Source organism: Ciona intestinalis, chromosome 3 (genome assembly GCF_000224145.3).
Source record: "Ciona intestinalis chromosome 3, KH, whole genome shotgun sequence".
Classification (NCBI taxonomy): Eukaryota; Metazoa; Chordata; class Ascidiacea; order Phlebobranchia; family Cionidae; genus Ciona; species Ciona intestinalis.
This window is the reverse complement of record NC_020168.2, coordinates 2052584-2068288: the sequence shown is the minus strand read 5'-3', so window position 1 is coordinate 2068288 and position 15705 is coordinate 2052584. Positions and strand designations below refer to the sequence as shown.

The following is a 15705-nucleotide window of genomic DNA, read 5'->3' as shown; positions in this document are numbered from 1 at the left end:
TTTTTATTTTCTAAATAAGTTTAAGTATTGCAGTTTCATTAAGGAATTCAAACGCGCATTCAGAATACTCCCCGAACAAATTCACTATTCCCTTAAAACGTTTTACGCATGAGTTGTTCAATTCATAGTATTGTTACGAAAAAGGCGCATTATTTCGAAAGAATTGAACAGCTGATCGGGTAGCAACACAGACGCAAGTGAGTCAGTGGTTTAGAAACATTCTCTCACGGCCACGTTGCAGTGTGGTCCGACAGAACTTTAGCATGGTGTACTTTATTGAACGTTTGATTGAGTGAGCTGCTGATATACAAACTTAGGTCAATATAATGGATTTAAAAGAGATAGTCGAGTGTTTTAATGCTCCGATAAAAGAAGAACAAGCCTGGGCAGTTTGCCATCAGTGTGGCAAGTTTTTAAAGAAGCAGGAAATAGAACACTTAGACACAACAAAACCGGTGTTTACTGCCCCAGAAGGACCCAAGAATATTTATTTTAATGAAAATGGACATGTGGACTTGCTAGGACCACCAAATGAATTTCAGGAACAGGTACAAACTTTACTTAGCATGAGTTTGCTTGTTTCATGTACAGCCACTTATTCATATTTTTGCCATTCAATCACTTGAATTCACTCATATGGTACTTACTGTTACTAAACTTTACCTAAATTTGTAAAACTAACCTTTTTAATGTTTTGGTTGGTTGTCTTTTAAAAACCATTTAACAACATGCACCACCCACGTTAACAAAGTCTATTGTATGATACTGTTCTCATTTACCGAACCCCAGGTTTTTAATAGCAAACTGATTATAGGATTCTTATTAATTGATTTTATTGATTTCTCTAAATAGTTTGTTATTTATTTGTGTTTTGGTTGAATTTTGTAACTTATAATAATTTTCTTTCAGTTAATATTTCGCAATAAATGCCTGTGTAATATGAGCTATCATATGTTTGACTTTTATGGCCTAACGTCTTTAAGTTAAATCCAAGGGCGGATCCTTCTATTTAAACAAGCCCACAATAGTCAACATAGCAACATACAACAAAGAAATCTTTGGTATTTCAAACATAAGGGCTCACCAATATATTGGTTACTATACTTTAAACTTACTGTTTTTTTGTGGGAACAACATTATGTTTAACCCCATTAACCTTTAGCTCGCTAACAATTATTATAATTTCCAAAAAATTATCCTAAAATTGAGTTACAACACTGTCGGTGTTAAAGGGCATGGGCAAAAGCATGAAATTAGAACTAATTGGTCATAAAGCCATCTTGACTCTTGATATTTACATTAAATCAACATGGACAAGTGTCTCAAATTGTTGGTTTCAAGCCAACGCCTGTATATGCTTGTTTAAAGTCTGTATAGATTTCGGAGTGCTTGTGCGAGAATCCGAGAATCCGCCTCGCGGCAAAGCGAATATAACTCGATAATCGTTTCCCTTTGAGCGTCTTCACACGCGATCTCGCAAAACACGTTTCTGCGTGCTCAAGATTCGTATGGCCGTCGTTTTATTGTACATGGTCTCAGTATTAACGATAATTTAAAGAAAGAGCGCTCTAATCGTTGTAAATTCTTGTTGCAGTTTAAACGTAACATCTTTAACCGTACTTACTGCTCTAATTATAAAACGCTATATAAGATAGTAAGATAACCAGTTAAAGCAATAATCAATCAACCACAAAGTAAACATTTTCACTACTTTTCTCTCAACAAATCTTTACTGGGTTTTCGATCAATAAACAAAGCTATGTTGCCGTTCCTTTATTACTATGGCAAACTGATCGATGATGTAATATACAAAGCCATGTCAATTCCACGCAAGTAATTTAGAAGTTACAAAATTTCCCTCTCTCAGAGGGCACTACACACTAGATATACATTTATCGATTATAGTAGGTTGCTTTTGCGGAAAGTAAAACAATAACTATATAGTACTATAGGGTGGGGTAAAATGGGACATTTAGATGCTAACTATATCTCAATCTTCCCCACAGTAATATAGGTATAAGTTTGTGATAATAAACCCAACGGTTGCGATCGATATGCGGTTGGGTTAAAATGCAGCTTTTCTTGTTTTCATCTCCATCGATTATTTATTACCACGGTCGACCTCTGATCCTGCACAACTAATAATAATAGTAGACCCAACTTTGGAAGTCCTATTAACTTATATTCAAATGTAAGTAGAGTAGTAGACATGTCATGATGTCGACGATTCCGTAGTTTCGTCTCCCTAATCAAACACACGAATCTTCGACCGTTCACACTCGTCATTTCACAAGCACACTCGGACTTGATTACTATTTGTTCTATCAAACATACTAGTTTTACTTTACAACTATTTATGAACTAAAGGGTCCTCGGCAGGCAAAGCTGAATGTTAAATATGTATGGTTTTTGTTCGCGCAACAGTACTTAAAATGCTATAATGTGTTTAACACACGAACACAGTGAGGTCTAAAGTAAAAATACAAATAAAAGAATATAAATGTTTGTAGTTTTGCTTACCTATTACTGCCTAATAAAATGTAACTTTAATAACTAAAGTCACATCGATTCTACGACCAATGAGTACACTTTGCAAAATTTTCCATGAATTTCTAAAAAAATATATTTAGTGTAAAATCGAACAACACGTACGCATGAGTGTTTAATTTACGAAACCGGTGACTGAAAATCAATTGAGAATGTCTCTAAAGTGATTGGAAGGTCCAGATAAACACTGTGATTACAATTACAAAGCATCCGATTATGAAGTTGAAGTGAACAGTATTATACATTACAGTATTATATTTCTTGCAGATTGCTCTTGCCCGCGTTGGCGTCTCCGTCTTCTCTGCTCTCGATTTTGGCCTGGATGAGCAACAAGAGCAGGAGATCTCGCTTTCATTGGAGGACCTCATATCACGAATGACGTCAGTGATTCATAATGAAGTTGATGATGATAATCACGATGAAGGTTATGATGATGAGAAAGCCAACACGGAGGAACTTCCATGCTCCGTTGATGACCTGATATCGGTAAGTGTATGCCACACAACAATCCTTTTAGATCTTTAAAATAGCGCTTTATGGTGTAAGATGGGCTTCCCTTAACACCAAAATGCCCATGTCGCCAGATCTTACATTGTGCAAATCTAATATTATGTTTTCAACTGTTCGGTTTTAATTACTCTACAGCAACATGGTTCAGATATTTCATGATTTCCGCGTGTTGAGTAGGTCAGTTATTGATTCGTTACCGATCGGAAAATTAATTAAGTTTTGCAATTAAGCCAACCAATACTGAACGAACATTTCCTTGAATTGTGCGTGGTGTTTTATAACACAAATCAATTGCTAAATATTTAATATTTGTACAAAAGTACGAGTCAATGGGGCCATTTTTATCCGGAGATTACCCAAAACAAATTATAAAAAAACACATTTTAATTGCGAAGGTTGCCTATGTTTTATGTTCACAAATTACATTTAATCTCTTACCCCAGAGAGAGATTGTACATAGTCTGTATATGCAAGATATGCTTATATCCCATAATTCTGCTGACCCTTGCTCTTGTGATGAGCGCGTTTTTTGATACGAATCGTTAATCCAATCCGGCTTCCCATCAATAATTATCTGCCAAGCCACGATTTGCAAGCCTCATTAACCCTCATCAAGGCCCGCATTAGCTTATAATGTTGCGTCTGGTCAAACCATAAATCACAACCCGATGGAATTGGATTTTTCGGTCATTCCAGTTTATAATGTTTTGCCTTGCGCCTCAGTGCGTCACACAATGTATAGTTAATTGCCCATCAAGACTCTTGTGTTTTTCTTTAAATTTATATTCGGGTGGGGGAAGATGGGACACCTTTTCATTCAATTTGCACATCTGCACATCTCATTTGGTAGTAAACAAAACATCTTCAAAGAATTTTAAAACGGCATCCACACGACTCCCATAGACTGTTGTTAGTTGTTTAAAACAGGATCAGGATAATGAGATATTATGTGTTAAAGGTGTCCCATGTTCCCTCATGCTACTATATATTAAGTGGACTGCTGCCTGTTATGCGCATTATTAAGTATATAGACCTCATGTGTTAATTTAAATTAACTTCAACTCCAAGTTGGCCTGAATTGGAAATATTGATACAGATATGAATTCCATGTTTCACATTTTCAGACACAGCATGTTCGATACTACCAAGCATGTTTCTCATCGTAAAATAACTTTCTGCGTTTTTTATTGGTCAACTTTGTTTTAAAAGCAATAGGAATCTGTGTCCTATTGTTCTAAAATTCGTTAGCTGTTTGTTTCCGTGCAGTTAAAATGCTATTTTTGTTGTCAATGTTTTGTTCATTGGCTTGGTAGCATTCCTCTGGTACATTGCGCATCGTGCGGTCCACTAAGACGGCAGTTTAAGTTTGCTATCGATTGAATACGTATACATGGGTCGATATAGATATCTTGGTGCGCTTCTTTGCTTGGTAAGGTTTATGCTGCAGTGGAATCTTAAGGAAGTGTACGAAGGGAAACTAAAATGCTTGCTGTCTGATTATACAGTCAGCAGTGCAGAGACCTTGTGGTAGCAAGTGGATGCGTTTCATTCATTATTGATGACCAGAGGCTCGCTCGTCGCATGCTGTTTAGATGCAAAGTAGGGCCTGGTCTTCGTAATGAATACGGAACCTAGTTGCAGATGAACAAGGAAGTACCACGTGACTTGCACCCATGTACAGCTTGGAGAGTAGTTTACAGATCACGTGCAGTCGCTAATAGAAATATTTTATCAAAAAGTATCGCTCGATTTTTCGCTGTCTTGGTTTTGTTGGTGTTTTTATGTGACGTCATAGGCCGAATCTTCTTTTTCCTGATTTGCGTTATCATGCCAATTATCGTCGTAAGTTGACTTAATTTTTTTTTTATATATTCAATTACGCAATGCCAAGTCCGATTTAGTTTTAGGACTTTAAAAAGACAGAAAGTTTTGCATTAATAAGGGAATAGTCGCTCGATTGTCAACATTTTTAAACACATATAAAGGGTAGCTACTAGCTTTTATCGTTGTTAATATAGCAGCATTGCGAGTACTGTACACGTCTCATTGATTATTTATTTTCAATAATCTCGTGAAAATGTCAACCATTACTTTATATAAATTAATTAACCTGTATTAAAATTTTGCCTGAATCATTAAAAACTTCACGACCTACTGTTTTATTCTTTATATCAACTGTAATATCGATCGTTTTGTTCGAACAAATCAGACATAAAGTGATCATTTCTAATTTTCAGTGTTGTGAAAACCGACTTTCGGGGAGATGGGAAGCGGAGAGTCATTACACAGCTGTGTGTACTGCTATGCTGCGAGAGGCGCAAGAACTTAAAGTTTTTCTTAGCAAAGTACAATCCGCCAACCAGGTACACACAATTATGTATGTAATTATTGCTGAGGTTATATGATCAATCATGATTTTTCCTGTACTGGAAACTCATTTCTTTAAATTAAAGTAGTATAACTATACAGTTTGAGTTTTAAATGAAGATGACCGTTTAAAAAGTTAGCCAATTGTTTGATTTCTGTGTCCAATGGAATTCTAATTTAGCTAAATAGAAATGAATAATTGATGTAATGCCTTCCAACTTTCCGTCTCCCCAATTAACTTTAACTTTAAATGATGGAAACCTTTGTTGGCTTCACGGTGGTAACGTTAAAAGGCGAACTCGTCAATCCCGCACCCCCTTACTCAATAACGCCTACGTTCAGTCTATAAACGATCGTTTTACTCGCCTTCTTAAAATAGAAGATTGTTAAAAGTGAACACGTCATTCACGATCGATTGCGAATAAAAACAAAACGAATTCTAATTAAACGTAAATTGCCTTAACGTCGTATTTCGGGTGATCGATGCTTTTTAGTTGTTTAATTTCGGTTACAAGTTTCTCCGTGTTTAGATATAGCGATACATTAAGAGACAGTTGCGCCTGCGTGAATCATTGTATATACCTGGCTCTTTGATTACAAACTTCACCAAGTATAAAAAGTCACCGATTCTTCTATTTCTCCTGTCTGAAACCTTTTAACGCGTCAATGCGGTTTTTCGCTACACATTTCCTATATTGGTGTGGCAAATAGTGATTTCGGGTGCCACACTCAAGTTAGAAACTCAATACATGAGTGACGTAATCGGGCACACCTTGAATAAATCATAAGGTGCTTGTAAAACTGGAATGTGATGAATTAATGTTACAATATTTTATTGCGACATTAAACGTTAATATAAGGTTGCGTGTGGCCAAAACAGTAATATACTCTATTTCCCTGTAATCGTTGCATAAACCGTTGTAAGGACACATAGCCATCTCATTAGGTGTTTTATAGAATGCTTGTCACCACTATTACACAAATGTATCATTTTTATCGTGAGGCGGAAGAGCTAGTATTTCCCTAACGACTAACTATCAGAACAACCCTGCGGCTCACATACCAACACAGTCACCGCACAATGTTAATTTCGCATCCCCCAATTACCTTGCACTTACCGGTTTAAACAGGTGATAACCGGTTATGGACTCTTGGTAATCAACTACACGTTTCATATAGAGATCCTCTGATAAAAGCAATTAGAAAGGTATCCAGGAAACACCCGGTGGCATTTTAAGTGTTTAATCCTTCAAACGTAACAATACAAAGTTCAAACCCTTCTGCATACCAATACTTACTGTGTGTATTTGTCGTCCTGCGACGAACACATGACATATCAACTATAAATAAACTTTATACGTAGCTTTTCCGCAGACCAAGCATATACGGCTGATTAGTGGTCGATATTTATTGGTAATCAACCAACATTGAACTCTTTGCTTGTTCTTTCTTAATGTTTTGAAAGCAATATTTAATTTCACCAATTCTCTTTATTTCCAGAGTTTGCGTAAACTCACACAGCAAGCTACGTCATCCTCACGTGACCAAATTCATGGTGAGATAGATACGGACGACATTCCAAACCTTGGTTTTGCTGAATGGGTAGGTAGCGTGCGAACCATAATTTGCCACTTTGTCGAAGAAGCAATGATGAAATTCGTAGACGTAATAAGCGGAATAAATCCCCCATGTCATATGTTGAACATATTACATTCTTGTATCTGTTTATTCTCTGCCAGAGTATATACGACCTTTGATTTCGACCATTATCTTCGCCTTAGTTACATGATTAACGCATATGTAAAGCAAACAACATAATGTCATAATTTAAACGTTTGTGCTTAATGATGATACATGATGGTTTAAAAATCGTGGTATAACCTGTAGTGCGTGCGATCAATTTGATTTAAAATCTATTGTTTAGGTTTAATTTAAACACAGGTCATTTCTGAGATAATAAACATGTTATTTCCTGTACGTTATCAAATGAAACATAAACAAATATCTCTGTTTCCATTGAAACTCTCATAATAACATGTTAACATAACAACATGACGTCATAGGCCCATCTTTGGATGCAAGTGTTGGACCAGTTACGAAGGGGGGTTACCCGGTTAAAGAAAGTCGATCAACAGACGAGAAGCTCGGTTGAATTTGAACTTACACCTTACGAAATACTCATGGAAGACATACGACAAAAGAAATACACTTTGAGAAAGGTGTTGTATTTCGACGAATGTACCCACATGTATATTGATATATAAAGTCAAGTTGAATATACGATCTCCGCACTTCCGGGTCAACGAGCATGGTTTATCACTAATATCTGGCCGTTGTTGAATGAATTTAATTGTTCGCATAGTATATATTATCGTATGCTCCCGACTCTAAAAAGCGTTGTTAATTGTTAAGTCACGATTAGTAAATATGGGTTTTAGGTGCAAATGGTATCCCATCTTTCCCCACAGTACTATATACTATCCTAAATTCCGATGCTTTGTATTTGGATGACGTCATCACATATTTTAACGATGTCATCGTTGCTAGGTAACCACTGACGATATTCTTGCACCCCTTGTGAAAAAAAGCGCTCATGACGTCATACTGGAATTTATACGTTCGCGTCCAAATTTATCACCGGTGAGTTCTTTGTTCCGTATTAATCGACATTCCAGGGTCACAATGTGGCATTGATGTGCATTCGTCTATGCTTGTTCAGGGGCTTTATCGCGAAAACTACCTTCCGACGTCTCAGACCGGCTTCCTCTTTAATATAGAGCATTTGGTTACATTTTTTTTAAGTTTCTGTTTAACGTTCGTAATATTCTTCAATCAAATTACATTGTCACTATCTGTTACTACACAACTACACGGTGTATACTATAAGCATATTTTTTACACTGTGATTTATATACTAATTCAAAAACGAAATATCGCCATCCACAGACGCTTACGCATTATTTAATACATCTAAACCAGTCAACCTCCCCCTATTAAAACTTGCCATCTAACAAAACCGCCGAAATTCCGACAGGCACATAAGCGAATTTTGGCCCCAACTCCTCCAAGGTCAAAGTCATTACATGAACAACTTATTGAACAAATACATGAACATTCTGTTCCCCTCAAGCCGGTCCCATTTAACTCAATGAAGTCTTCCAGAACCTTCGATGCAGGTCCGCCTGTGAAGGGTAAGTTTGATTATATTAGTCATATATTTCACCTTTTCTTAAATTGCCTGATCTTATTGCTTTGTACTTTTGAAGTCGTGGTTAGGTTGGTGTCCTGACTTAATCCAACCTGTAATCGTCTAATGTATTAAGTGGGTTAATGTCATGTTCACTTGAGTATAAGTTTTGCTACTTATGCTTTTACCTACATGATGTATATTGAGAATGGCAAACACGCATAATTATTACATGCGAAGTTGAATATTTTATGTTTCTTCCTCGGAAAATTCTTCTAACGTCATTTTCTTTAATAGAACCTCTAACGAGCTATAGGCAATCGGATCAGTGTCAGCGGAAAACGATAACTGCCGTTACGTCTGCATGTTTCTTCCTCGGAAAATTCTTCTAACGTCATTTTCTTTAATAGAACCTCTAACGAGCTATAGGCAATCGGATCAGTGTCAGCGGAAAACGATAACTGCCGTTACGTCTGCTTAATGCTACTGTAGACCGCGTTTTACATTTTAAAACATCTAATTATCGCCACCAGCCTCTTTCTCAGTCAGCCATAAAGCCGCCGCTCATTACGAAGCAAACTTAAACCGATTCTTGTAATTGCAGATCCAGTCGGAGGTGTGACGTCATCTGTTTCGTGTCGTAGAATCTTGAAGTTGGAAAATTTCTCGGATTGTGATGACGACGATGACGGTTCACTAACAGAGGTATATGTCGTTCGTTTACTTACTAATTGGGAGTTTCTCCACGCTGACATTTTCTGCTTGTGGCAAGACACTAAACGTCTTTGTGTAATCGTAATCCGGCACTTTTCGCTAAGTGGATTTAGCCAGCATAACACACAGTTTCGTATTAAAGGAATATTTCGTAAAAACAACGTTATTATTCAACAATGGCGCGTGTGTGTTTACCTTGCACGAAATGATTGTACAAACAACACATAACGCAGTCTGTTATAAATTCTATGCAACCTATTTACTGTGAATGTGTATTAAAGTGGTTGGGGACAAATAGCAAGAACATTGAACACCAAAGGAACGGCTTTTGATTTCTGTTCTGATTTGAAAAGAGTTCAAGGGGACAAATGAAAACCCGTTCACTTGAACGTCGGTTTATCAAACAATTGTCACAAATCATAGCTCCAAGTGCTCTGGCGTACTTCTCCGGGCAGAAATATTGATTTCTAACTCGACTTTACTCCCGTATTCTTGCCCAAGGCAACTATAGGATTGAGCGTGGAAACCAATTGTAAAACCACTGACTCGACTCTCTTATCTCACGGAATTTAGATTAGTTTCCATTTTTAACTTGATATTTTCACATTCTTTAGTCCGACATCGAGTATGACGTCACAGGCGACTTAAGTGACGTCAATACGTCTGAAAATCTTGATGATTCGTACTCGCCATTAAAACGTTTCAATCGAACTTCTCCGTCTCCAAGATCATCGGGTATGTGATAAACTTAATATGATAAAGATTTCGTTATTATTATACAAATGTGTTCCAGGTACGTCAGGTGTGTCGTCATCGAGCGGTGACGTCAGTGACGGAACAGAAGCCAACACTCACCGTCCGCTGTCGATTCGATTTTCGGATTCTATCCGTCGCAAACGATGTAGGTTATATAGTGGAATGTTAAAAATCTGAAGATAAATTAGGAATTTAATTTTTTTATGCTTTGTAAATTCCTAATTTTAAGCGACTGTTTTTATTTCAGTACTGCCATTGGAGTTACCGCCGAGCCCTGCTAAAACCCCCACCGATTCGCCGGTTAATTTTTCGTCTTTTGTCCCATCGTTTCTAAGCAAACTGCCCTCACACGGTCTCCGCCGGTCGCAGAGCGTCGCGCTACGGTCAAACCTAACCCAGCGTCCCAGTTTAATGGGTCGCAAAATTACGTGGCTGGAAACTTCGTCAACCGATGACGTCACGAAGGGTGACGTCAAACTACCGCCCACCATGCGCCCTCCAGTGACGGCAGAGGAGAAAAGGCAATATTTCAGACGCACAAAATCGGAACGTAGAAAAAATTCTACTTTGGAGGTATAGCTTATATATACTGAATAAAATGCTACTTCTGTATAATAATGTTAAAACAAGGTAATCATGATGTAAACTGTCACTTAAATAAAAAAAAATATCTCTATAGCGCACAAAATCAAGCGAAAGATTTTTTAAAAACCATTCCTAAATAATTCCTACAATTTAAATCTTTTTAAAGGACGAATGGCGTCAACCAGTGGCCAGTTTATCCCTAACAGTTGAAGAGGTGATGCATATAAGGCAGGTTCTTACACGAGCTGAGTTAGAGAGATACCAACCCGACAAGGAGCTTTATCATGCTCTGAAACATGAGAAGGTATTCCAACTTTTTATGTCATACTGACAGCATGTTTAAATGCATGGGATATGATGTTAGAAATGACTCCGGTCCATCATTATTTTACTACTAAAAGATCTACAACTATTGCTTCTAAATTACAATCAGAACTGATCATGAATAGTAAAACGCTGTCATTAATCAATGAATCGACACTAATTGTATAAGTCTATACCGACCGGTCATAATTGATCGTTTCGTACGAATCGTTTGGTCACTAATTTAAATACATTAACCGTAACTGCAACTGGATCGATTTAGCGGTTTCAATGTAATAGTATTCTCATTTTATTAAAGATATGTTTCAATTGCCGCACGAAGAAGTTCAGCGTCTTCTCGTGGCCTTACACTTGCGGAATTTGCAAGATGAAAGTTTGTTCCAAGTGCACTAAAAAGGCAAGTGCTACTTTCTAATTATATTATATATACTACTATGGCTGTGGGGTGAGATAGAACACTATCAGGCTATCAGAACACGTATTTCATATTTCATAAACGCGTTTTTAACAATTACCAACACTCGATATGGTTATAATATGTCCCAACTCCAAAGAAAACAAAAAATGACTCATCTTACTCCACCCAACTACATATAAAAAAAATGTGTAACCCATTATAAAACAGTTGATTTAAACCTATTATACAATCCACAGATCCGTGCACCCACTGACAAATACATTGAAACTCCCGTGTTTACCTTAAGTCCCTCCTTACATAAGTTGCCAAGCACCCGATCCGCTTATTCCTTTACGAGGTAAAAATAACTTTGGTGTTTTAATTTTCAAATAACATTCATTCGTGTCATTGAACTCTAATGACAATCCCGTTGGAAATGGACGCTGCTTGCTATGCATAAAAAGGATGGAATAAAAAAATAACTTGCTGTATGTTACTTAGCATTATATTATATTCTATTTACGTCATTGTACCTGTTATTCTACCCAAACAACCCACATATGCTGTGTGTAAATGACATTTCGGTTTTATTTCGATGTTTACCTTCTATTGCTGCTTAACATTATTGTAATAAACTAAGTTTCCGTTTCTGTGTTTAGAGGAGACAGTGTGGGATTACCAAACTCCCCCATTACTTTGTTACGTCAGCAATACCAGCGTGATTCCGGAGAGTCTCTGACGTCACAAATTTGGAATCGCTCACGAAAAATTGAGGTTTGTTGCGAGTGTCACGTGCTTCTCTCCGGGGTGGTAAAAAACAGTCGCGAAGTGGCACGACAGAACATATACAGTAGCAACGCATCCTAATTTGAGTTTTATTTTTGTTGTATTTTCTGATATTTATTCACAACGTGCTAAACAAGGAATATAAAGTACACATCCAAATAAACATAAAACATTATCAATCTACATTCCTATTTATCACTCGTGCGCGTGTACATCTTTCGTTTTATATTGTTTCTATCTTGTCACGTATTGTTAAGCAGACATTTAAGTTTACAACCATACTTGTGTTATATTTGTGCTGTGTGTTCCAAATAATGCTGGTCATTCCGACACCAGAGAATTTGATATTTGGTATATTCATTTTGAGTGCTTGGTGCAAATACACATACGCAACGGGGCAAATGCACATCCTGTTTAATCCTCATTCAAAAGACATCAGAGAGGTTACGTGGTACATCCGGAGTTTCTGTTGTTATCAATCATAGAGAACGAATAACTATGGATCTTCTAAGAAATAAAACCTTACAAGATCCTCTATATAAACCGTAGAGTATAAAATCACCTAAACTTAAAGGGTAAATATAGTAGGGTGGAGGAAGATGGGACACTTTTAATACATAATATCCAAATAGCCTGATCGTGTTTTAAACAATTAACAACGGTCTGTGGAAGTCGTGAGGATACGGTTTTATAATTCATCGAATGTTCTTTGCTTACTACCAAATGGAAAGAGAAAACTAAACAAAAAGGTGTCCCATCTTCCCCCACCCTACTATATTTAATAAGGTTCGCAGGCCGAATAAACTTTTACACAATAGAAACGAAAAACAGTGCACAACTGTTACCTCTTTAATCTGTGCTTTTTAGATGCGGTAACGTCACAGGGCGAAATGAAAAAGATTATGAACTTACCATCAATCTGCAACTTTTGACTACGCATGTTACAATGTTGGTTTAGGCAGGATTAATTAGGGATGAATGCTTTAATTTTTTGTTTGCATGACAAATATACTAGCACAGCCGGTTAATTTTGGTAAGTTAACATAAAGTTGCAGAATACTATTAATAATGATAATATTTATCGCATGCGCAGTCGGTCGGAACAAATACAATACGAGCTCTAATAAATACGTATCCGACTGAAAATTACATAGAAAAATATTACTTTATTTATTTTTTTCTTATTTAGCGATATGAATAAAGTGACCATCATAGATGTACTATGCGTAAGTTCTATATTTTCGCGAAAATATTTGAAAATTTAATATTCATATGAAATTTAATGTTCACAAGAAGTTATGACCCTATTTTTTAAATATTTAACACCCACCTCCGCACAATTTTAAGGAAAATAATGACTATTTTTTAGGTATTATACGTAGCGCTATAGAAAATTCTATAAATATGTTTTTCTATGACAATTAATAATATTTATAGTTAATATTTTCGAAAGTTTTTATTTTAGATTCGGTGCCGCTGGGGTCTATAAGTAGGCTATAGCAAAGTAAACAGATGTTCTTTGGCTACAGTGCACAACTTTTATGTGAGTAGCACCAGTAGAAGATATCCAAAGTAGCCGCTATAATTTTTGAATTCCAAAGATCACCTTGATCCACTACCTCGTGTAGGACCTTTTCAACGGAGGGTCGTAATAAATTTGGACCGGGTCGTCATGGTATTTGTTCCGACCTACTGCGCATGCGTAGTAGCGTTTTGGCACATGCGGAATAGCGCCCTTTACACATATATCAATCGGAACAAATATATTTCGACACTGGTCAACTGAGGCAACTATTCAGTTTGCATTTTAAACAGCATGCCTTTCCAAGTAATTTTACAATAAATAAGAAAAAGTATGGTGTGTATAAGGCATTCTGTTTGAGAAAAGTGTTATATAGTGGGGTGGGGGAAGATGGGACACCTTTAGCACATAATATCTAAGTATCCTGATCACGTTTTAAACAATTAACGGTGGTCTATGGGAGTTGTGAGGATATAGTTTTATAATTCTCTTCATTTATAGTACAATGGGGGAAAATGGGACACTTAAGCAAATATTGCCAAATATTTCCAAAATCAAAATAGATGACGGTTTTGGGGTAATACCACGAATTAGTACTATCATTCCTTTATTAATTGACACCAATTTAATAAAATATAATAAAACACACGAGGAGTTATTTAGCGATCCGCACAGCAGTATAATGTGGGGGAAGACGGGACTCTCAATTGAAATATATTTACATTAGCAATATTCTGCAACTTGTTGTTAACCTACCGAATTTAACAGGCTGTGCTAGTTTCTTTGCCATGTAAGCTTCATATATATAACGTTAAACCAATATTTTTTTGTTGTTTTTATCTCAAATTAAAGTCATATTGACCCCTGCCCATTTTCTTCATGCTTATATCTCAGTGTTTTTTTACAAAACTAAAACTAGTTTTATGAGACAAAATCAAACTGTACAAAATATTCAAGGTTGTTTTATAAAGCTATCAAACTATAGGTTATTCGTTCGCACACGCAAACTAAAAAAAATCATTGGCTTTACTTTTTGATTTAGCGAGCATTAAAAAATAGCACCTTACTATTTCGCATTTTTTTACCTGTTCAAATTTTACTGTTTCTATTTTACATATTTTTTTATTATTTAAAAACAGTAATCAGCTTTGACGGGCGTTTTATAAAGTCGTGATAATACTGTCGAATAGTTCTGTAACCTTATTTTCCTGATTATCTTTAAATGGGGGTCCGTAAAAAGAAATTAAAAAAAGTCTCGTATGACAAAGTGTCCCATCTTCCCCCACCCTACTGTATATATCAAGTCAAATATGCTTATAACGTTTTACATTCCCTCTTTTACAGAATGTGAAAGTGTGTGTCTAAAACGTTTTCAACGAATAGTTGTATTAAATTTGGACTTCAGTGGGTGGTCATTGCATACGTTTTGACTCACCGCGCATGCGCAGTACCGTTGCGGCGCATGCCCAATAGCGCCCGGTACAAATCCAACAGTCGGAACAAATATATCACAACACCGATTCTGATCTAAACTTTACATCTATTTTCCATTATTACAACGCGTGTTTTCCATCTATTATATCTGTGCTGTTTTTTATGCCTTTCTGGTGATATTTATCTGCTCGTATCTGTTTTTGCACTTTCATGTGTGTTTCGTTTTTAAATAGAAATCCTAAAAATGTCAATAAATGCATTATTATGAAAATCTGTCAGTTATCGCTATGTTAAAATTTGGTGCAACGTGTTTGTGATAAACAATCGTTGATTTGCAATCTTTGCTTCAAGTTAAAGTTCTTGGAATTTATTAAATCGAGACACGAGAACCTACTCTTGCATCTAAATCATAAAACGATTCGGGTAAGTAAAACACTTCGTGTCGATTTCCGACGATTTGGAGTTTCTTTATTTTCATTAACGTACCGGTGGTATAACTGTATGAGAAATGCTTTTTATGTATTATAGAACCACATTTCTGTCTAAAAGCAAGGGTTCCTGTACTGTGTGTATTGT

General features: G+C 36.4%; 1 protein-coding gene across 1 annotated transcript; it reads left to right on the top strand.

The window, feature by feature from the left end:
- Nucleotides 1–150: 150 nt before the first annotated feature.
- Nucleotides 151–12579, top strand: LOC100184854 (protein spire homolog 2). The gene is made up of 15 exons (XM_002131857.4): nucleotides 151–548; nucleotides 2815–3033; nucleotides 5295–5420; nucleotides 6925–7026; nucleotides 7488–7643; nucleotides 7972–8064; nucleotides 8459–8615; nucleotides 9216–9316; nucleotides 9940–10060; nucleotides 10119–10226; nucleotides 10329–10654; nucleotides 10833–10970; nucleotides 11289–11387; nucleotides 11645–11745; nucleotides 12047–12579. The coding sequence occupies exons 1-15, from the start codon at nucleotides 327–329 to the stop codon at nucleotides 12252–12254; spliced, it is 2277 nt and encodes a 758-aa protein (XP_002131893.1). The 5' UTR covers nucleotides 151–326; the 3' UTR covers nucleotides 12255–12579.
- Nucleotides 12580–15705: the final 3126 nt, after the last annotated feature.